The sequence below is a fragment of the Larimichthys crocea genome, chromosome X (genome assembly GCF_000972845.2).
Source record: "Larimichthys crocea isolate SSNF chromosome X, L_crocea_2.0, whole genome shotgun sequence".
In the NCBI taxonomy this organism is placed as follows: domain Eukaryota; kingdom Metazoa; phylum Chordata; class Actinopteri; family Sciaenidae; genus Larimichthys; species Larimichthys crocea.
The window spans coordinates 32,935,647-32,960,040 of record NC_040020.1 but is presented as its reverse complement, the minus strand read 5'-3'; the positions used below and the strand labels follow the sequence as shown (position 1 = coordinate 32,960,040).

The following is a 24,394-nucleotide window of genomic DNA, read 5'->3' as shown; positions in this document are numbered from 1 at the left end:
GGCCCAAAGGCTCCGACAGGACAAACGCAGCAATCAAAGCCAGCAACCAAGAAAGGCAGATACCTATCTGCAGAAGAATACAATAAACTAACACCAGAACAGAAGAAGGCCCTCCAAAACACCCATGCCATGATGCAGGGCGGAGGGCCACAGAAGTAATGGCGTCCAAGGCGCGGGTCACCCTGTGGAATGCCTACTGGGTGGGGGAAGACATCTATGCCAACGTGGATGGGGAGCCCTACCTGGTGGATTCCGGGGCAGAAGTGTCCATGAGAATGCCGTTTGGAATCTGGAGAGGAGTAGTGTGGCATAAAGGTCCCTACAACCTCATAACCACCCAAGACCTAAAAGAACTTAATGAACCAAGGCGAGTACGAAGATCATTGAAGCGTCGGTTGGACAAACTACAATTCAGGGTTGTGAGACTGGTGCCAGTCCCTGAGAAAAGCCCAACAAGAGAGTGGTACAAAGCTGTAAACATACCAGAAGCCACAGAGCAAAAACTGGAGGAAAGTGACTTTTCCCCAGAGTGAAAGGAGAAACTAAAACAAATAATCGCAGGAGCAACAGTCGCCAGATTCAAGAATGATTGCGGGGATCTAGGATCCAAGTATGTCCATACCATTGAAGGAGGAGTACATCTGCCTGTGAGGCAGTATCCCCTAAATCCAGAAGCGGTGGAAGAAATGGACAAGATAGTGAAAGAATTAAGTGCACTGGAAATCATCCGAGAAGAGCCAAATCCGATCACTAACAGCCCTATTCAAGCAGTTAAAAAGCAGCAGGAGGCAGCTGGAGGCCCGTAATCAACTTCAAGGCCCTCAACCGACGGACTGTAGCCAATCGGGCGAGTTTGATTAACCCCCAAGGAGCACTGAAGACACTCCAGGTGAAGCGGTTTAAGTCATGTATCGACCTAGCTAATGGGTTCTTCTCCCTGAGACTGGCCAAGCAGTGGCAAGGGAAAACGGCGTTCACACACAAAGGTAAAGCCTATGTGTGGCAACGCCTGCCACAAGGTCCCCGAACGTCTTCCAGGCGGCCGTGATGGACATCCTGAAAGACCTCGGAGTAACCATCTACATCGATGATGTATTCTTGGCAGATGACACTGAAGAAGAGCACCTTCAAAGGCTACAGCAAGAAGTGGAGTGATTGACAGAGGCAGAATTGAAGCTCAACCTGAAAAAATGTCAATTTGGTCAGTTTCGGGTGAACTATCTGGGGTTCCAGGTCGCTGCAGACCTGGGACTGTCGAATGGATACCGAGAAAAACTGAATCAAATCCGCCCACCGGTGTTGGAGAATGACCTACAGAAGCTACTGGGACTATGTAACTATGTGAGGCACCATGTTCTGAACTACCAGAAGTACGCCAAGCCCCTCTACGCCTGCCTGAAAAAGAAGGGAGAAGATTCAAAGAAAAAAGCCCCTAAAAAGTGGATCTGGACAGCGCCAAACCAAGAAAATCTGGAACGCCTAAAGACTGCAATTCAAGACGCCATCAGGCTAGAGCCAAGGAGCCTCACCACCAGGCTAGTAGCTGAAGTAAGCTGTGAGGACAACGATGCAGTGGTGAAGGTGAAAAACAAAGGAGGGGGAATGGTAACCTTGTGGAGCTACACCTTATCATTGGTGGAGAAAAAGTTCCCACAAGAGGAGAAGGAGTTGGCGGTCCTGGCAAGATACTAGGGAACAATGAAAGATCTGGCCCAAGGCCAAGGAATCAAGGTTATCACCCAAAGCCAAGTTCATCGGTATCTAAGGAAAGAGACAACTGAAAGTACTAAAGCTACGAACACAAGATGGGGAAGGTGGGAAGACGTCTTACTGGAACCGGATCTTGAAATTGGCCCGGCACAACCAGCTAACAAAAAGGCACAGAAACCACAAGAAACAGAAGAAGAACCCTATGAATGGATTTTGTACACCGACGGATCACGAAAAGGACAAGACGACACCGCATATTGGGGCTACATCCTCAAGCAGGATGGGAAGGAGCAGTTTCGACAGAAAGGTCGAGCCTCAGGGAGCGCTCAAGCAGGCGAAGTGATGGCAATCCTGGAAGGATTGCTAGAACTGGAAAAGAGGAAAATAAAGACAGTCAGAGTAATAACAGACAGCTACTATTGTGCTCAAGCACTCAAAGAAGACCTCACCATTTGGGAAGAAAATGGGTATGAGGGAGCCAAGGGCAAAATGGTGGCGCACCATTGGAAGAAAATAGCTGAGCTACGGCTAAAAATGTGCCTGGATGTGGTACATCAGAGAGCCCATGGAAAAAAAGGGGCTCACTGGAAAGGAAATGATGAAGTGGATCAGTATGTACAACAGAGAAAAATCGTCTTTGTCGGGGGAGAGAAGTGGGAACAGACACCCAAAGGAAGGGTGGTTCCCGAAGATTCTGTAGTACAAGTGGTGCAGGCTGTACATGAAGTGCTAGGCCATGCAGGCACCATGCCTACACGGAAGGAATTGGAAAAGCAGCAACTCTGGGTTTCAGGGGGCCGAGTCCGCCGAGTCTTCAGGGACTGCGACGTATGTGGTCGATACAATGCAGGACAAAGAAGGAAGAGGGTGGACGGCCTCACTATAAAGAGCACTGTACCCTGGGGATCAGTATGTATGGATGCAGCTGGCCCACTGGGGATTACAGGAAAGAAGGGCGAGAAGTACCTTCTAGTGCTAGTGGACTCCATGTCGGGATACGTAATCGTCAGAGCAGTTAGAAGAATCAATGGCAGCAGTGTGGTCAGCATGCTGGATCAGGCAGCTGAGATCATGCTCTCATTTGGGATTGCCCAAAGAGCTCTGAACGGATAATGGGACCCATTTCCGCAATGCCCAAGTGGACCAGTGGTGCCAGCAAAATGGAGCAATGAGGATTTACTCTCCACCGTACACCCCACAGGCAAATGGGGTGGTAGAACGGACCATCAGCCTGGTGAAGAATTGGATTGGGAAGAATGCTAACACCAAAGAGTGGAGCACCAAGGCCCTGGAGATAGGGAGAGCCCTGAACGATAGACATCGAAGTGACAGGCCCTCCCCCACAGCGGAGTTGAACGGACGCCCATTTACATCAGAAAAAGTGGGGCGGGGCGAAGAAGAGAAAAAGGCGGTCCTGGGACTGAGAGTCCCATTCCAAGTCGGACAGAGAGTGTGGATCAAAACACGCGACCACCCATCAAATACTGCAGTCAAAGCTAAGTACAAAGTATCAGACATAGTAGAGAAGATCTTAGATACTAACACAGTGTTACTAAAGAAAAAGGGAATCCAGGAAAACCAGGAACCAAGAATGGCTACTGACATACAGAACCTACCACCCTACGTCAGGGTAGCCACTGTCTATGGGGTGGTAGTCCTAAGGAGAACGACCTCAGGACTCTGGGCAGGCAGAGGACTGAGAAAGCTAGATTGTGCTTAGCAAGGATTCCTGTCAGAGGAAAAAGAGATCATCGAATGGAAAGAAGTAAAAAATACCTGTGTGGTTTGCTCAAAGCCATCCACCCTGTCCGTCCAAAGGGAGGGACCAGGGAGCGAGAAACCACTCAAGCCAGATGTATCAAAAAGGGAGTTCAAGAACATGCACTACAAACCAGTAAAAGTAATGGATGCTTATGTCTGTGGGCTATGCCGGATAGTCAAGCTACCTAGGCTGATCATCATGACTCAATGGGTCCTGCGAGGGACGAAACTGGAACCATCAGAATGTAGCTGCCAGTGGGATGGATCCTACATCCTGCACTGTAATGGTTGCTCCCTCCAGTTGAGGAGTGGAAGACTTCTGCAGGTGAGCAGAGCCAAAGGTTGGCAAGTGAGGAGGTATCTGGACGCATTGAAAGGCTTCTAATCATTACCTGGAGAAGAGAGTTGGAGCGCATCACACTGAAGTCGCGCTCCAGAGGTGTGGAAATTAAGAGCCATGGAGGCACGCAAGTGCCAGCCCATCAGCACCAGCCCTGTACCCAGCCATGGGAGTTAATAAATCGGAAGGCTATAGTACAATAACTGAAGGTTTGCAGTAGAAGGCGATCCCTCTTGGAGGAAGCAATACACCATGGATGGCCATACACTCCTCAGTATGGGTAAGTGGCGTGCCCACCATTTGCCACGAGACAGGTCCCATTGGTGATAAGAGTGTTCAGGGATCCAGCACAACCAGGCTACAGCACCGGACTCGAGAAGTTGACAGATGATGATCGACAGCAGGCCCGTGAGAAAGGATGGGAAGGGCCCTGGGAGCTTACTACGTGGGGAAGACTCATCGAGGAAGTAGTCCAAGACCCCGGGCATCCGAACAGAAGAGTTACCTGAAGTCCCGAGAGAAAAAGGGGCTAGAGCAGGGGTCGGCAACCTTTACCACTCAAAGAGCCATTTGGACCAGTTTCTCATCGTAAAGAAAGCACCGGGAGCCGCAAAACACTTTTGACATTTAAAATGACACGGCATGCAACGTTTTTTTTATTATTACATTTAATGAAGGACTGCACATAGCATTGAAACTTCTGTTTTCTTCAGACACTTTTCTTTTCTTAGAATTCTCCATAGTTGGCCTACCTGGGGTTAAGAAACTTTTGTTTTTTGTTTGACACTTTTGTTTTCTAATTCTTCATAGTTAGCTCTAGCTACCTGCGTTCTGTTTGGAACGTAGCTACTGTCTAGGTTCGAACGGTTCTGTAAGTTCAAGAATGCGCGCGCATAGCCAAAAATGTATTTTTAATATGGTTTATTAAATGTAACCATAATCTTCATATTTAGAATTACATTTTCAAAAAGGAACAAATACAAGAAAAGTCGAACAAGATACTGTAGGGACCCTGCAGTAATGTTACAGTGTTACGATGTTGAGTTCTGTGGTTTCCCATGGTGCGTGAATGCACCTGAATGAGAGCAAGGGGGCTGGGGAGCAGGTGAGAGGGGGAGCGTGCGTGTGTGAGCGAGAGTGGATGGAGTACGGCGCGAGCAAGGCTGATGTGTGGGACCTGTTATGTCGTTTGGCGTGGTTATGGCCGACAATAACCCAGTTCTGTAATGAAACTGTTTGGCAATAAAAGCAGGTTGGCCAAATAACGCCTCATTATTCCTCACACGTCCGGCTGGATGCTACAATACATTTTAATTTAATAGTCATCAATTATTTTCAAAAGTCACAGGGAGCCAGGGATCAAAGAGCCGCATGCGGCTCTGGAGCCGCGGGTTGCCGACCCATGGGCTAGAGGCACCAACTTGTATTATTTCGTGATGGGGTTGGACACCTGGGGAAACTCAGGAGCAAAAGCAAAAGCAAATGCCTGGAATGGTGGCTAGTAGAGCAGCCACGCCCATAAGGCCGGACCAAAAAGTGAAAGTTGAAATAACGGTCCAGATGATAGCAGTCCCATACAAGGGAATCTACTCAGTAGGAGCAGACGTCACAGTGGTAGAAGACGTCAAGGCAGAAGAGCCGAAGCAAGCACCAGAAAAGAAGCCAGTCAAGCGACTAAGTTCATGGTTCTGGCACTCGTTCTCTGGAAGAGGAAAATCACAGAAGAATTCCCAGTCAGGAGAATAAAAATGAACACAGGAACCGGATAGCCTAAAGTCAATGCAAAGATGAGTAAAAAATTTAAACGGAAAGTTAGACTACTTTACCCTAAATAATCCTGGCACTAAAATGAGCCCACCAAGTTTAGAGCTACCTAACCACATAGTATTTCCAGACTGGCCTAGGAAAGATTTTGACACAGGATGGAACCGGGGCACTGCGGGGTATTTTTGCAGCAATTGGGAGTACAGACCGGATCCAGATCTGTCAGTCCCGGGCCCATCGATCCCATCGATCCCGAAACAGTCCAGCGAGAGGTAATATTGGATGGAATGAAGTTGCAAAGGTACATGCCCTATAACCCCGCAAGGGATGTACGTTGACCTCTGGTTAGGATCAGGGAAGATCTGGGCCAGCAGCCCAGAAATGTATCGACAGCTCGCCCAAAGGGCCGGGGATGGCCGGGGATGTGGAGCAAACCCATGCCCGTAGTTAGTCCTAGACCATGGACTATGAGCTGTGACAGAGCCAACAGCACCTGCACTGTCAGTCTCACGAGAAAACACTGTCAGCATGTTCGAGGATGGAAGACACACTGCCTGGCACACTACAAGGGCGAGTATGACACCCATGAGAGCCAAGTAGTTTGGAAGAAGATAAAGAACGAGTGGATAAGAGCACTGGATGCACTGTGGGAGCGGAAAAGAAGAACACGAGTGCACCTGGACCGAGAGAGTGGGAATGGCAGTAACAGGGATCTTAACGGCAGCAATTGAAGAAGCCACTGAAATCGTTGAAGAAGGATTTGGAGTAGTGAAAGGCTGGATAACAGCCTATTTACCCAACTGTGGCCCTATCTGCTGCTGCTCAATGGCCTCGTGATAGCAGGAACAATGGCGATCGCCCTAGTCAGGGGTGAAGCTAGAGCAATTACATGCCCAGTGTGAAAACCCTCGCGAGAAGAAGCAGCACAGGTAGCATTAGTAAATAGATAAGCTACAAAGAGTACAGAACCAACAACAGAAGAAAAAGAAGATACATTAAATATGGCTAACAACACCACAGACGCAGCCAATACGGCTCTATTCAGAGTGAGTACGGCAGATTTTTATGCTATGATATGGCTGGTCCACTGCTGCACTGGCCACTGGGGCCCCAATCAACCACTAAGAATACTGGCTTTACTACAAGGATGTGCTAGGCTAATCATCCTTAATGTGTGGGGTGGGGTGCAAGACCTAGCTGTATCCCTGTTTGCAACCTACATGCTAGGGCGCCTCAACATATCCGCTAATCGAGTGGGGATCTGCCAGGGTGCAACGATTGTGTTCTGGATGATCCTGGACACATTCAACATCTTTTACGCACCCCTCAAAATTGCCAGTACTCTGTGCGAAGCCCTGATAACCATGGGCCTATTGGGCCACGTGGCCTTCCTGACCAAGGGACTACAAGAAAGAGGAAGAAGGCGTTGGCTGATCAAGCTCAAGCCGCTTCCCTCTGGTGCCTGGGTTGGGGCGGGATAGCAGTTTTGTATTGAATAAAACAAGTCAACCAAATAGTGGTGGTCATGTGGCTCATGACCTACACTGCCTTCTTCCCTAGATCCAGAACTACCACCAGCCCGGGACCAAGTCTGCCGATCACCCTACGATCTCCCTGGCTGGCTGCATTGGCTCAAAGATGTGCTGCGGGAAGAGAATAGAGGGACTCTGGAAAGAGTACCCCTAAGCTTGCTTGCTACGCTAAAACATGCTGCTGAAACAAAAAATTGTATTATTCTATCATAACAGAACGGAGCGGGCTGTATCTGCTGTGGACTCACCCTGGACCAGGCTAAAATCCTCTGGGATGTTACGCCAGCGTTGTGGTGCACTGAGTGCTATATGAGCCATTTTCCCATTCAGTCTGCAAGAGGCATAGTGAGTCGCAGAGATGGGCTCTACATACCGACGATAATACCAGAACTTCCAGTGGACCTCGAAGCTAAAGCTGAGGTGGTCTGGAATTCACTGAAAGCAGAACCAAGGGTAATGGCAGTTGCAACAGAATACCCCAATGGTATCTACTACTTGGTCTACACCAAGATGTGGAAGTTCCCGGGAGGAAAACAAGTGTCCACAGCACACCTGACTGATGGACGATTCGTGGCAATAGGACCACAGCTGCCCCCACTTCGGACAGCCACTGAGGACAATGGCATACCAGCAAAACCACTGACCCAAGAGGTGGAAACACAGACCAAATGGTTGGTATGGTGCTGCGAGGACAGAGCAGGCGAGATTGCTGAATTCGAACCCATGACGGTGGATGACTCGGCGGCGGAAGACAACTCTGATACCGGGCCTGAACCACTACAGCAACCCTCTAGCACCCCAACCACACCACCAGATGATCCACCAACCCTGCAAAGGGAGGATCCCTTGTCCAGGGCAGACCAGGAAGCCAAAGGCCAAGCCAAAACCAGGGTCACTGCCATCTTGACCCAGTTGGATCTCAGCGACAGGGCTACCCCAGCCGGCAGATGAGGAAGCAGAAACTCTCGCATGGGCGACCTACTCATCGTTGATCAGTGGGACACGTCTCCAGGGCTGCCTCGTCTATCACCAGTCACGTCGGAGGACCCAGACGTGTTGCTTCTCCGGGATAATAGCGAGGACTAAGGGATAAGCATGTCCTCCGAGGCCTAAGGGATAAGCATCGGGAGCAGCGGGTGAGCTCAAGGAGGGGGTGTCAAGTAAGTTGAGATCCCTGGTCCGCTGACACAACGGAAAAGTTAATGTAACAACCTGGGAAACGGATGACAGAGAGTTTCTCACTGTCGGACCTTGCAAATGGGGAAGTGAAACCCTCTAGCAGAAGGCCTGAGAATGGGGACTGAAGGGACTTGCCGTCTGAGTATGTGAGTAATGCATGAAAACAAAAATGAGCTAAACTAGAATGTGATTAATGATGATTCTGTGTGTAAACTGTCAGGGATCTGGACAGACAAGGACCACACGAGCAATACGTTTGAATAGTTTATTGAAGGGTTTGGGGAATGGGAGTGAGTCTTTGTGTGTGTGTGTGTCCCAGTGGCTGGAAGTCCTGGGGGAACACACACACAGCAGGAGAGGAGTGGCAGGGCAAAACCTCCAGGGCAGTAGTACCATCAAGGGCAAGGCAGAATCGTGGTCAAAAAGGCAGAAGGCAGGTCAAGTTACCGGGGTTGTAGAGCAGAGGGTGGTCGGGCAGGTCCGGGATCACAGATAGGAGTCAGCGTAGTAGCAGGTAGCAGGCAGGAAAGGCGCAGGCTTAGCAGACGATCTGACAAGGTGTGCTGGGAAACAGGGCTCTTTATACAAGGTATGGTTAGTAGGTAATGAGGAGCAGCTGGCTGGTTAATGAGGGAGTGGCAGCAGAGACAGGTGATAGTAATCAGCAGAGTGGCAGATAATTAGTGCTCCTACCAGGCAGAGGGAGAGGGAGCTCACGACAGTAAACAATGTAAAAGTATGATTATTGATGAATCTGTGTTTGAGTAATGTAAAAATGAAATGTTAAAATGAAGGTAACCATGAGGAAAAGTGTGATTATAACTGAGTTTGGATCTCGACTGCTAGAGATTGTGAAATCATAGTAACAGCTAGTAGTTAAGGAAGTAATTATAACTGAATCATGCTGAGGGGTTGAGCCAGGAAATCTTGAGCAACTGGACTGGAGAGAAGGTGAGAGGGGAAGGGGTAAGTGACGCAAAAGGAAACATCTGGACGGAGGAACAAGGAGAATGAACTATGACAATCACCACCTAATATGGTTGGAATCCGGCAAGTGACTCATTGTAGCCTGATAGGGGGAAAATCCAACGAGTGGGGAGTATAAGAGCCACTGCACAACGGAGATCGTGGTTATCCTCGTCAGCCGGTGCCCGAGTTTGAGACATGCTGGACGACTGACCACATCGGAGCATTGAATCCTGAACTTAGATTCTAAACTACAGAGCAGGAACAGACGAACAGCCCAACATCGCAAGAGAAGAATTCGGCGAGCCACAGCCGGCGAGAGGGAGGCGTGCCAAGGAGGATTAACCACCCCCGACCGGCTGTGGGTCTTGACTGGGCCAACCAGGATTCTTTTTGTGTGCATCCTGCCGATAAAAGACTGTGGACATCAGGGACTTTCCGGGCTTTGGACAAAGCCAGGGACTCTCGACAGAATGCAGCAGTTACGGCAGTTGTGAAAAGGTTGGATCGAAAGGCCATCGCTTCACCCTTTCCCTTCCTCTCTCCAAATTGGACCAACCTCAGCAACTCAGCAGCAGCCTTTGTAATAGGTTATCAAATTTATTAGTATAAGGATAGTGATTTTAGGGAATAGGATTGATCATATTTGAATGAATTGAACTGTATGCTCGCCCTTGCTAAACTTTGCAATAAATATATCTACTGCGGTTAAAGATTAAGTTGCGGACCTCACATTTATAGCATCTCCTATGGTTGTAATTATAAGGTATAATGTGTTTAACATCTTAAAAGGTTCTAACAGGTTACTCTAGCCCAAAGAAATTAACGGACCCTTGGGGCTTACAGGACGAGCCACTAAAAAATATCCTAGCAACCATACCAAGTGCACAGATCAATGAGGGGAGAGCTGCCGTGAACGTACACGGCTAGTGTAGTATTTAGCCCACAGGGGCTATTCGGTCAGGTGCTATACTAGAGTAAGCAGGGTAGACGTGCGGACGAAGGCAGTTAGAAGCCAGGCGAATCTCCTCGCCACCAGCTTAAACAGTCCTCTATAAAGCCCTGTGAGGGGCTTGAGGATCAGCGTAGGCAAGGAATACAAGCCTCACTTGGCAATGAGGCTTCACACATGATAGGAACACTCCAGCATTTGTAGCCTGTGATGGTCAGCATCGCTTGCCACACATCTTTGGTGTTGAGGTCTCTCTCCAGTCTTTTCTGCATCTCCTTAAAGCAGTTTCCAGTCTTGCTCTGGCGGTGTTGTTTTCTTCCTTCAACACTGTCTGCTTGTTGAATGCAATAGGTTGAACCTGGATGTTGGGATGGAGCCAGTCCTCTTTAAGATCAGCAGCAGAGCAGTTTACAGCTGGGGTGGTCTTCATACACCACTGGGTCAGCTTTATTTAATCAGGATACTCAGGGATGTATCTGTATAAAGTGTCCTGGAGTCCATGTTGAGCATCCACATCCTGCAGGGGTAGAGCTTTTGACCAGCTGCCTTTGTGATGTTGTTACTCTGGTGTGTCCATGTCAGGTCCAAGCTGACAACCAACATGATGATGGTGTTGGAGCTGTCAGTGGCCACACAGTCATGCATGAACAGGGTGGTACAGGAGAGGGCTGAGCACGCAACCTTGGAAGCATCACTGTTGATAGACAGGGTGGAAGATGTAGTGTCACCTATCCATGCAGCTTCTGCCCGTCAGAAAGTTCAGGATCCAAACACATACAAGACTTTGAACTTGGATTAATATGCCACAATGTGGGTTTTGATATAAACTGTATTAATGAGGCAGTGAAATGCTATTTCAGCATCTTTAGGCTGTACATGGGGGATGATGGGAGAAGACAGAGAGGAACTCTGGTTTGTAAAAAAAAAAAAGCAAGCAGGTTTAGTTCTCTCGTTATTAAATATGCTGAGTAATTAATTCTCGCCATATTTAATAATGACTTTAATGTCGTAATTAATTCTCGCCATATTTAATAATCACTTTAATCTCGTAATTAATTCTCGCCATATTTAATAATGACTTTAATCTTGTAAATAATTCTCGCCACCATATTTGATAACGACTTTAATCTCGTAATTAATTCTCACCATATTTAATAACGACTTTAATCTCGGAATTAATTCTCGCCGCCATATTTAATAACAACTTTAATCACCAAATTCATTTTCGCCATATTTAATAACGACTTTATTAATTAAAAAAAAAAGTTTTATTAAATGTGGCCCTAATACTCTGTCGTACTATCAATAAAGGCAAAAGGACAAAAAAATAATATTAAAAAAAAAAAACTTTACCTGAATTTAACCTGAATCCACTCCCTGGATTAGACCCTTGGTCTTCAGCCGCACCACTTGCATTTCTTTCTTGACAGCAGACAGCGAAATAAGTGTAGTGTGGCAATGAGGGTTCGAGCTCTGTCGTGACCCCTTGTTGATTTTCCAAACAAGACATTCCAAACAAAACATTCCACCCCCTTTCAGATATCTAAAAGGGACTGGTGGCTGCTTACAAGGTTAGCTATTAACCATTCATAAAATTAAAAAACTCAAGATTTTCTCAACCAGTTTTATCTGGATTCCAGTTTTGTTTTTTTACAGAAAGAAACAGTGATTGAGCTTGACTTTATCTGTATCTCAGATGAGGATGCTGCCTACAGTAAGAGCATGGCCCTGGTGGTGCGTGGTGAAGGAGGACATTATCCAGACTCCTACTGCTCCTCACTGCAGGACCGGGGAGGAGGATGTCTCAGCATGGCTTCCCAATGCAGCGCTCCTCCCTCTCTCACTGCAGACATGGTGGATGCTGGAGTCACTGGAATCCCAGGTGTGATGCAGCAATACCGGGCCACCATTAAGCCCCTGATTGGTTACAGAGAGAGCATGGAGCACCAGACCCGTTCCCTCCAAAGGTATACGCTTCCACACACCCTTCCTCCACTACAAGGAACAACAAGTAAACTAAACAACAAGACATTTTTACACCGTCTATAAAGACCTGCTGGATGCTCCCAGCAGCATTTCTTATCAAAGATAGACAGAAAAAAAAAAACCCCAAATAAATTCCCCAAAAGTAAGTCAAAATCAATTGAGCAAGTAAAACTAATAAAATAAATTAGTCCATCTGTTAAAGTGCATGTACTCAATTTGTAGTCCCAGTTTAGCAGCTCAGACTGTGGTGGAGAAGCAGGCTTACTCAGGGAACAAGTGATCATGGTCAGATGACTGGTCATACTAAGGCAGAGGTTGCAGGTTTAGTGAAGGCAAAATGAACATGATTGGGTGTCGAGCGGCAGTCGTGACAGCGTGCTACAGAAAGGGATGAAGGGAAAGTCAACTAAAGTGCCAATAGGAATGCTTGATAAGATGTTAAAAAGAGTGCACACTGCACAAGCCACAAGCCAATAAATGACTGAATGCAAACCAGGAGGATGCAGCCACACTGTGCAGCCCGACACTGTCCGTCTGTCTGTAAGATTTAGGGTTACAGAAAATGGCAGAAATGGAATGATGTGCATATATGCATATATCCTATGTTTTTATTAGTGTACAATCGCTGAAAATAAGGCTAATTGTTTTTGTTACCTTAAAATGAGCCCTGTTTATCTGCATACACTATAGGACCTTGTCAGGCTTAGAAAACAGGACCCAAAAGCAGATGTAGCTGATGAGGAAGTAACAATGGTTTATTTGCCAAAACAATCAGAATATACTGAACAGAGAGTGGGGGGGGGGGGGGGTTCTGCCGGCTGGCTTCTCCCTTCCGTTCTGCCTGCCTTTTGGAAATAGCCCCTCCCCCCTCTCCTCCTTCAGGCAGAACCAACTGCCAGTCAGCAGAGCAGCAACTGCACCTGTTAAAATGTCAGTTGGGAATGCTGACAGAGAAAGAGAGAAAATGCTGAGACCACCCCTCGAAGAGGAGGGATCTCTGGCCAAACCGTATTTCCAATCATTGAACCGGCTTAACTTGGAGCATCCTGTGCCCTTCCTGAACGTCTACATATTTGTTTTGTGTCGATAAGTGAAGAAATGTGCCCTTGAGAGCAATTCAGAGAAACGTTACTTCTACTTTCCTCCAGAAAATTTCCCGCCTTTTTAACATGGCAGTCTATGAGGCTGTGGATGGGGGATTGCTGCCGCATCTTTGCGTTTACCGCCAAAACTATATATCTGACAGTTTTACCAGGCGAATGTGAGTGAGACGAGAAATTTTCCTACGTTTCTATGTATAAATCGTGTCTGTAGTGGGGCATTTGAGGTCACCGTAGTCGAATACGTTTTATTTTTTCACAGATTTTTCTCTCTGCTTCTCACTCTAGCTGATGATGTCATCCACTCTAGCACAAACATTCCACCACATACACACCCATTATAGACCCAGAAATTTGACGCACGTTTTGATATATAATTTGTTGGGGTCCTCTCACTGCTGTGGGCCACATTAAATGACGAAAAAGGGCGGAAAATGAATAATTAAAAAAACACGCAGAAGAACAATAGTTGACGAGTGCCTACGGCGAGGACTGGAGAGCTGGGCAGGTCTTAAATACAGAGCGGTGATTGCAGGATGGGAGTCAGTTGCTTGATGGGGTGCAGGTGTGCCATAATGTGAGCTGAGGCCACGCCCACCAGCTCCAGGAAACATGGGGAAAAAGGACAAATGAAAACACACCAAGACACACCCACACACAATCACTCACGCACCCAGCCTCCAGCCAGAGTCATAGTCAGACAGTCCTGACAGACCTCCAGTCCACCGTGTCTGTCTCTACAGCAGCCTGGAACGGTCAAAACAAGCACTAGCATGATGAAAATGTGTCTTTTTTTGATTGGAATAAAGATGTGCAGAGATGGGGGAAGTAGTATTTGCCATTGTGGACGGACCACACTGTGGCCATGAAGTGTAACCAATGTGTATGAATTCATCCATTGTTTCATCTGTTTCTGCACCATCCAGGCAGAAGAGCAGGAAGTATGGAAACAGCCAGTTTCCTCCACTGGGAACAAAAACCTTGCCCCCTTCCCCTCACAGAGTCAGTGAAGTCAGGATGATTGACGGACAGATCATTGGAGGGATAGGCCTGGTGTCTCCCGAGAGGATGTCACCAGTTCGCCGATCTCTGCGGCGGGACAGTAACAGAGCCACAGTGGAGATCATAAACAGAAGCAGAGCAAGTGGCTCATCATCCTCTACCTCGTCTGTTTTTGTGGACAGCCCTGTGGGACAACCTGAGAGAGCGTTTCAGGGTCACGTGACTGCCAATGATGCCCAGAGGTGAGATGATGACGATAAAGAAGAAGATTAACTTCATTATTCCCTTAGTGGGGAAATTCAAGTTTTATACTTTACCACACACACACACACGCAAAGGACTCATAGACATGTGGAGAGATGGTGGAGTGATGAGTTGCCATGTAGATGTACTGGACTTGAACCGGCCACCCTCTGGTTCTCAAGTCAAGTTCCTAAAAATCCATAGAAATCATCTTCATTGTAAGCACTTAAAGTGTCCTCTTAATAAAAAGTTTCTTTATGAGTGATAGAAATCTCTCCTTCTTTAGGGTTAAGTCCTAAATGGTAACATATTCTCCTTTAGCAAACAGCACAGAGAAAGCCTTACAAGAGTTGCGTTTTATTCACCATGCAGTGATAAATGGATGTCATACATTAATTTGTCTGATATGTGTACAGTGACATTAAAGAGCGGAATATTAAACACATCATTTGATCAGACATTATAGAGCTGCTATACTTAGTTAGTATACATGTTATGTGATGGATACATATTTTTCAGTGAGAGAATAAAAGCCATGGAGGAGCAGATAGCCAGTCTGGCAGGTCTGGTGCAGCATGCTCTGTCTGTAGGAGGAGATATTCCAGCAGTGAAAGATGCTGTCAGGTCAGTAACATCTGTCTTCGTCCCTTTAAGCCAACAGCTAAGCCAACATGTACACCTAAAAATGGGAAGTAATGTCATTTATAAAACTGAAGCGGACAAAATTGTACATACTAGAATCAATCTTTACTTGATCTTCAGGATAATAACATGAAATTTGTTGTGGCTGTATTTAGGATAGTGTTGATGTGTAATTATGTTTACAATCTGTGTGTGTGTGTGTGTGTATGTGTGTTCAGTGAGACTTCTGCACACAAACTCCTCATACCTGGTGAGATATTTTCCTTTCTTTTTGAACACAGCTCCAACAGAAGTGCTCTAAAACATGATGATAACCTTAGAATGACTTTTCTTTGACATTAAGGAACGTCTTCTGAGCCTCAGAATGCTGCTGCTTTGATTGACAGCTCCAGCCACACCCCCCTGGCTCTTCAGGTCCCTCCCTCTGACTGGAGGTTGCGGCAGAGCTTGGTGTTAGCAAAGGGCAATGTGAACGAGCTCCGACTGCAACTCAACCAACTCCGACTCTTACAGGTACTGACCTGTTGTTAGATAGGTATGAAGCAGACCCCAACCCCACAGCTCTGTGACATACTGCTCTCAAGCTCAGGATAACTCAAAAATATTTTACAGGAAAAGAACAGTGTAACAATAATTCATGAATTCATTAAGAATCTTGGAGTTGTTTTTGATCAGGATTTATCCTTTAATGTCCACATAAAACAAATTTCGAGGACTGCATTCTTCCACTTACGTAACATCGCTAAAATCAGACGCATTGTCTCTCAGGCGGATGCAGAAAAACTAGTCCACGCATTTGTTACTTCAAGGCTGGACTATTGTAACTCTTTGTTATCAGGCTGCTCTAATAAGTCTCTTTGGACTTTGCAGTTAATTCAGAATGCTGCTGCACGTGTTCTGACAGGAACCAAGATCAGAGATCACATCTCTCCCATTTTGGCTTCCTTGCATTGGCTGCCTATTAAATCTAGAATAGAATTTAAAATTCTTCTCCTTACTTACAAAGCTCTCCATGGTCAGGCACCATCGTATCTAAAAGAGCTCATAATACCTTACTACCCCTCTAGAACACTGCGCTCTCAGGACGCTGGGTTCCTTGTGGTTCCTATAGTTTCCAAAAGTAGATTGGGAGCCAGAGCTTTCAGCTATCAGGCTCCTCTTCTGTGGAATAAACTACCTTTCTGGGTTCAGGAGGCAGACACGGTCGACACTTTTAAGAATAGACTTAAGACTTTCCTTTTTGATAAAGCCTATAGTTAGGGCTGGCTCAGGTCATCCCTTAGTTATGCTGCCATAGGATTAGACTGCCAGGGGACTCCAACCCCCACCCAGGGTTATGCCTAGCCAGGCACGGTATTGGTTGAAGATGCAGTCACATCTCCCTTACCAAAAACCCCCTCTCTCTCTCTCTCTCTCTCTCTCTCTCTCTCTCTCTCTCTCTCTCTCTCCATCTCTCCATCTCTCCATCTGTGGACATGTCTCATTAATGCATGTTACTAACCAAACTTCCCCAGAGTTTCTGTGCTCTGTCGTCCAGCAGGTTCTCGTGGATCGTGGCTGCTGCTGTGATCCTGCACGACGTCCACTACGCATTATTACTGTCATTATTACTACCATATCTATTACTGTAATCATTTTTATCATTCATTGTGATTCACTGTCATTTTATCATTCATTGTAATTGTACAATATGTTTGTGTTGATTTGTCCTGTACACGTGACATCCATTGCACGTCTGTCCGTCCTGGGAGAGGGATCCCTCCTCTGTGGCTCTTCCTGAGGTTTCTTCCACATTTTTTCCCTGTTAAAGGTTTTTTGTGGGCAAGTTTTTCCTCACTCGAACCGAGGGTCTAAGGACAGAGGGTGTCACTCCCTGTACAGATTGTAAAGCCCTCTGAGGCAAATGTACTTTGTGACTTTGGGCTATACAAATAAAATTGATTTGATTTGATTTGATTAACTAACATGAAGCCACTAGCTGCTGAAGTTTTTTGGAAGCATTTGGAAGTGTTGGAGGGACGGACTGACTAGCTGAGCTCTCCACCAGCTAAGTGAAGTACTGTTGTTGAATCCTAACCTCCATGTGTTCCAGCTGTCCAACCAGGAGAGTGTGAGCTCCATGCTGCGAATGGCGGGTCAGGAGCTCATGGTGTTTATGTGTGATCGGTTGGCTCAATCTGAGGAGACAGTGTACAGACAGAGAAGTGAGATGGAGGAAGAGATGAGCCACTATCTGGCTAAGGAGGAAAGAATACTCACAGAACTCAGGTGAGTTTGAATTTACTAAAAATGACTCTTGTGGGGTGTCGTTTAGCTCAGTTGGTAGAGCAGCCGCCCATGTACGAAGGCTCAGTCCTTGCTGCGGAAGCCCAGGGTTCAAATCCGACCTGTGGCTCTTTCCTGCATGTCATTCCCTATCTCTCTCGCCGAGTCTTAAATGATCAGTAGGTCTGGTGGCTAAAGTTAGCAAAACTGATTCAATATTTGAGATGACTTTATTTGTCCTTTATTGTGGCCTGACATAATGTCTAGTCTGAGGAATTCACCTGTTCAACAAGAGTTACATAAGATTGCCCAAAAGGAAAACTCTCTCCTCTATTTTTGTCTTTTTGTTAAAGACCCAAGCCAAAAGTTTGTTAGTATGTCAACACTGTGTGGCTCCAGCTCCCTGTTCTCCCTGTTCACTTTTTCACGATCACTCTCAAAGCCCTCTCCTATCTCACCTACGTGGTCCTTTACATCTGTTTCGTGTGACGCTGTGGTTTCACAGACGCAACACAATGCAAATTCTCTGGCATGCCCAGAGATTTAGGGGTTAGAAATGCAACCTCTGTGAGTTTATGTCTATCTATGTTTATCCATACCTTCCACCCACAACACTCCATATCTCTTCCATTCACTGGGACTGAAACACTGAAACATGTTCAGTTCAGCCTGTACTGCACAGAAAAACAAGTTCCGTGGAAATGTAGAATGTCTGTTGTTATCATTTGCTTAGAGTTGCATACATTGGACTTTCTCTGAGTGGTCATAATTTCCAAAGTGGTGATTTAGCCTTTTCAACATCCACACACTCGTTCATACGTCACACCCCTCGAATGACATCACTGCAGCTAAACTCAAATCATTGTTGACATGCAAGACACAGCACGCCAGCATCTCCACGCAGAGAGAAAATATGAAGAAGCATATTGTTAAAAATAGACCCATGGGATGGGAAGTGATTTGATCTGGTATGACATGGGTTTCCGAAGACATCAGAACTCATTCACATGTTAGCAACCTACATACTGACTTCATTGCACAGATGAGGGGAACAGAAGCCTGGCATTTATCAAGCATCATGAGCAACATTTTCAGAATGAGTGTAATACAATTCTCTCTCCACACACCAATCCAAATCACACATATCATTAACAACATACCATCACATCAAGTCAGCATTAGCTTCAAAAGCTAATGATGGGGGAGAAAAGTCTGTCAGCAAATTTGTTTCATCTCTACTTTGCATTGCTTAGCAACCTATCACACACATGTTCAGAACTGAAACACATGACGTTTTATTTGTATTTGTTCCACGAGTTCTCGGATATCTTTGTGTTTGGTCATAAAGGGTCTTTTTTCTCTGTGAGTCATCTGTTCACTTCATGTTAAGTGTAATTGGTATCTATAGAACTACTGTGCTGAGCACTGCATCCTTTAAGACATTGCACAAGTAAATACTGTTAGTTTTGCTAACTGCATGAATATAAAAAGAACGACGAGTGACGAGTGTTGTGGTTGTGCAGTGAGTTCAATTTCTTGACTTGAAATTGAGGAGCCTATTTTCTTTCCTGTCATTTCATTGCAAAGCCAAACATGTTTGTGTTACTGTTTTGTTCTAATTGTGTCTATAACTTTCTTTATCTTGAACCACCAACAGAACTATGGAGCTCCTCAAATGTACTCTCTGCTGCCATCTTGTGTCGACAACAGGCTATCACATTGTTGATTTTCCTGCCTTGGTTGACAGCTAACGTCACATACTTCATGTTTTTTTCACCTGTCAGTGAACTGGAGGACTATGTGGACCGTTGGCAAAGAAGCTCTACCTCTAGTCCTGGCCAGCTGTCAATCACTCTGAGAGATGTGGAGGAGGGAGCAGTCAACCTGCGGAAAGTTGGAGAAGCTGTGGCCATTCTTAAAGGTTGGTGGACAAGACTAAATCTGATCATATATTAGAAATCTGAAAAAATCTGTGATGGTGAATATATCTTCTAATGATTCAGATGTCAGATAGATCAAATCTAAACTGGATCAGCTTTATTTCATTTAAATGTGGTTCATGTCTTACTTTACACAATGGTATATGTGATATGATCTAACCTCTTTAGACCTTGATAAGTGTGACATTTATCTCAGCAGAGATGAATGGAACAATACATCAGTCTATGACATGTTTGTCTGTCCATCCACCACCATTTTGGCCCAATTCACTTTTCACAAAGATCGCTGCAGTGCCACGAAAAAAAAGTGTTGTGTAGAGGAAAGAATGAGCTCAGTTTGTGGAAATATCCTCACAGTATGAGAAACCATCAGGTGTAATCAGAATTTATACAAAATAACAGCAGAAATTACACTAATGAAGGACAAAGGATGGAAGGATGAAGGATGTAGGACAAAAGGATCTGAAATATGATCTCACACTAGTCGCCTAACTACAGAGACAATCTGACTAAAGTGGAAAGGAAGAAACATCCTGATAGAACCTTCTACAGATGTGAGACGTCACATTAGAAAAATCACCAAATGGACTCATGTCACAGATCTTGGTCTCGTTCATCAAAATGACTTTTTTACTTGTGTAACGCAAGCAGCACCACATTTTCCTCTAATATTTCCTCTTTACTGAACTTTAGTGTGAGCAGGTATGGACAAGATTCTCCAGCTTAAACTAAATTGTGTTTTCAAGTAACAGCAGCACATCAGCACAACACAACAAGTGGTGTATTGTCATGAACGGGACTCAGTACTATCAGTGTAATTCTTGATAATACTTCTGTCATATTGTCACTGTCATATTGTTCTTGATATAGTGTCAGATAGTTCAGAAGTGAACTCATAGTTGAATTAATCCTGTGGTTGTATTCATGTTATCGTCTCTGCTGATGGGTTGTTTTCCAGACAAGTTTTCAGAGCTGCAGTTGCGCTCAGTTCTGAGGCTGGAGGTGGAGGTGGTGCGTTTCCTGAAGGAGGAGCCACATAAGATGGACTTAATGTTAAAGAGGGTGAAAGCCCTGACTGAAGCCCTGAGTGCCCTTCGCAGGTACTTACACTTAGGAGTACAGCACCAGTCAAAAGTTTTGGATCCATTGAAATGATGAAATAACATATGGTAAACAAAAAAAGTTGATGGCAGCTCTGCACACTCTTCATTCTTTCCATCAGTTCCATGAGGTCATCACCTGTAATCAGTAGTCGAGTTGTAAAATGAAACCAGGGGGGATGGTGAAATTTTTCATTTATGTGACATATTTTCCAGCAGGGGGGTCTGGGGGTCCTCCCCCAGGAAATTTTGTATTTCTTAGATGCAGTTTCCTGCATTCTAGTCAATTTTAGGGTGACCTGCTAGACATGGCAAATCCTAAATCCCATCTGATTCATAGCTTGCATTCTCAGTTGCATGGCCTGCACATGATAATACTATTTATCAGAAAGAAACAATAACCACTTAACTATGGACATCATGTCATTCACATCTTTTTTAAACATATTTGTAAAAACATTTTAAATATCTTTATTTGTGAATGTGCTCAAATATTTTTTTAAACACAAACGTTGTGTATGTTTTTAACATCTTTGTGTGTTTTTAAACATATTTAAATACATTTAAACACATTTTTGTTAAAAAACATCTTCACATAAAAAAACACAATTTAAGGAGGAGGAAAGAAGACTTTGAGTTTTAAGACGACGCGATGTTTAAAACAAGCGGTATTAAAGAATATGAAGCAGCAGGTAGCAGCTCGCGGTGCTGCTAAGGCTAAAACAACACAGTGTGGATGATTGACACCTGTCACCTGTCGACCAATCAGAGTCAGGAGAATCTATTAGTACCGCCCACATTCACCTTTGACCAATGACGATCCAGAATGAAGTAAACCCAAAGGTAGTATATCGCAGCAAGAGGTCTCACTTCACTGTCAAAGCCTCTTTGTCTTTATGTAACAACCAGCAGCTTCGTGACTGATTCAAACTAAAGCAGAAACAGAGCAGGAGACATTAGCAGCGTTTCTTCGCGCTGGACATACTGTGTCGTTTTGTGGATTTGTTTGCTACTCTTTGGGGGCTAGCTCGCCGAGTTTTCATCGCACAGTGATGAGACACATATCTTTGTAAGATATATTTTTATTTTTTCCTCCGCCGCTCCCCTGAAGTCCTCTGGCGCCCCGCAAGGGAGGCGCGCCTCACACTTTGAAAACCGCTGTCATAAGAAGGGATGACCATTTTAGAAGAGGGATGATTTTGACCATTTTTCCCCACAGGGGGGATGGCCCCCCCCCCCCCCCCCAACTCGAGTACTGCCTGTAATGACTTGAAGGAGTTTTTCTTTTGCTATGTGAAATAATACAAATAAAGCAAGCATTGAATGATGTTCATAATATGTCTGTTTTTGTCTTCCTTGTTATCAACAGGTGTGTGTCAGATTCAGCTCCAACCACCACGTCAGCCCAGGTGGGGTCCCTAAAGACTCTAGAAACAGACCAGGGTCCTTCAAAAATCAGGAGTCCCCAGAGCTCCCCCAAACCCCATCCTCGATCCTCTGTCAGACCCCCTGTGCCCTCTCTCTCTCAGGATGAGGTTGGCCCGGCAGGGTCAGCCTCCCCCATCTTGTTCCGAAGAATGAAGAGTGGTGCAGCCACAATGATCCAGCCCTCCCATCATCACCCCAACCCCCCTCTGACTCCCACTCATGGACGAGACTCACCCTCTGCTGCAAAGGTACTCCACTGATGACTTATTGAATAAGCAAATGACAAAATGTGAGCATGTATGTACAGACAGGTGTTTTTGTTGGAAACAGTGTGTAGTGTGGAATGTGTGAGACATCTTGCTGTGTTGTTGTTAAGGTGAGTCCTTGCAACAGAGAGGGCAGCCCTGGCCTGCAGAAGACAGTGGCTCCTCTGCAGTCTGACCAGCTGGGCAGTTCAGCAGGTGGAAGCAGTCAACCTGCACAAACACCAGCACTGGAGAGCCACACTGACCAGAACCCCAACACACACACACACACTGAGGTCAGTCCTACACTCACTCTGTCTCTGTTTCTCTTTTGTTCTTATTTGGACACGTTGCATATATTATACTGTACTTGACACACACATATAATGTTAATTGTTTTCATTTTCATTTCAATGCATATTTATTTAAGTTCAAATAAATCCTCAATAGTACATCAAAAAATACGGTGTGGTCTCATTTTCAACTAAAGCTAAAGCATAAAACATTGATCCAGAAAGTTGAAATGTTCATTCCCACATCATAACCCCATATTGTTAATTGATCATAGTGTTTTATTCTGTGCTGATGAACATTAAGGTTACTCCTGAGAGTAAACACACTACACAGTTATATTTAGATTATGACCAAATGAGACTTTTGCTGGTGAGTTACAAAGGACAGCTGCTATTTACTATGTTGTTCCAAACAATGGACACACAACAGTGGTTTGAAGAAAAATGAGCTTGATGAGTTTATTTAAAGTCAAAGCAGTGCTTCTTGGAGTGACGACAAAGAGTGTGTGTGTGTGTGTGTGTGTGTGTGTGTGTGTGTGTACTTCACAGACTGCAGAGAGAAGACAAACTCCAGAGGGCCAGAAAACCAGCAGTGTGAACCCCACCAGTACCAGCCAAGCCAACCAACCACCCAACTTTGACTCCAGTCAGCCTCCACCCTGCAACACTAACACAGACTTTAATCAGGCCCAGCAGGAGGACCAGGCCAGCCTGATGAAGTCTGATCCCACAGAGGGTCACTCTAATTCAGCCTCCACACTGATATCTTCCACTGCATTGAAATCAGAGAAGGATGCGCCGCAAGGTTGACCTTTAAACTTACTTCACTGAAACACAAAGCTTTTCTCGTCCCACATCAGAGTAAAGAATTTAGAACTTAAAAGAATACCACCTGTCATTCATGATATTTGAACACTGGCATAACCAACACCAACAAATCAGGGTGCATGTTCCACTGGGTAAACAATAATAACATGGATCACGGACTGTTATCTTTGCATGAAGTTTATTTTACATTTGATTTGAACTGATTTCAGTCTCATATTTAAAGTCAAACTTTAAATGAAGAAAGAGGCAGACTGTCTGTGGGTTAGGTCTGGATAACTTGTGCACTTTGGAGAGAAAATAGTGTTAAGAAGAAAATCAGTGAATACAACAAATTCTCTGAAATCTTTTGTATGATCCACTTCAGGAGTCTGTTTGTTCAGGTGTTTCTTGCATGAGGCCCAATGTTCTTAAATAGACAAAATAATGTGGCTTTTTATCTCAAGTAGCTCACTTTCACAGGAATGTCATAGTTGATGTACATTTGCGGTGTTACGTGTCCTTAATTGAACAATTCACAGTCACCAAATGTGGAGGTACATGTTTTTAACAAGCCTGTCACAACTGCACGATGAACACGGGATACCTGAGAGATGATATATGAAACAACAGATCATGCTGGCCGTTATTAAGTAATACCTTTAGGAGTCATTACACTATATATGAGGTGTAGTGATCATTCTTGTCTTTGTCATTCACACAGTGTTTGGTGTTTTAATATCATTAAAAACTTTCATAGTCAGCCATTGTTTCCTGGAGCCATCCTAAGCACAGGTTTGTGTTGTCTGTGCTGCAGCGTCAGTGGAGCAGCAGCCACCTCTGTCTGATACCCAGGAAGACATACCTCTTAAGCTCAGGGATGAGGTGGACTCTGGCCAGTTAAAATCCCAAGACACAGGTATGATTCCAGTCTGAACACAACAACCTGCACCAATGATGTTACAAACTCATGTACTGTCTGTTTTTGTTTTATCCACAATCCCAATTCCCAAAAGGATGACATAACAGCTCCCCAAAAGTCAATTTAACATATCTGGTTGGCTCCCTTGAGGCTGGCTGTAGTATAATCAGAATCAGAATAAAGTTTTATTGCCAAGTAGGTTTTTTACACACCAGGAATT

General features: G+C 45.2%; 1 protein-coding gene across 1 annotated transcript in view; it reads left to right on the top strand.

Annotated features, from left to right (window-relative positions):
* The window catches only part of si:ch211-207d6.2 (sickle tail protein), a 96,956-nt gene that overhangs the window by 55,733 nt on the left and 16,829 nt on the right, over positions 1–24,394 (top strand). Inside the window, exons 8-20 of the mRNA XM_027283497.1 lie at positions 11,901–12,171; positions 14,217–14,534; positions 15,055–15,159; positions 15,396–15,427; positions 15,521–15,690; positions 17,270–17,445; positions 19,227–19,363; positions 20,341–20,482; positions 21,852–21,891; positions 22,012–22,158; positions 22,287–22,451; positions 22,998–23,253; positions 24,070–24,171. Of these exons, the coding sequence (XP_027139298.1) occupies positions 11,901–12,171; positions 14,217–14,534; positions 15,055–15,159; positions 15,396–15,427; positions 15,521–15,690; positions 17,270–17,445; positions 19,227–19,363; positions 20,341–20,482; positions 21,852–21,891; positions 22,012–22,158; positions 22,287–22,451; positions 22,998–23,253; positions 24,070–24,171 (2,061 nt within the window). The remainder of the gene's footprint in view (positions 1–11,900; positions 12,172–14,216; positions 14,535–15,054; positions 15,160–15,395; positions 15,428–15,520; positions 15,691–17,269; positions 17,446–19,226; positions 19,364–20,340; positions 20,483–21,851; positions 21,892–22,011; positions 22,159–22,286; positions 22,452–22,997; positions 23,254–24,069; positions 24,172–24,394) is intronic.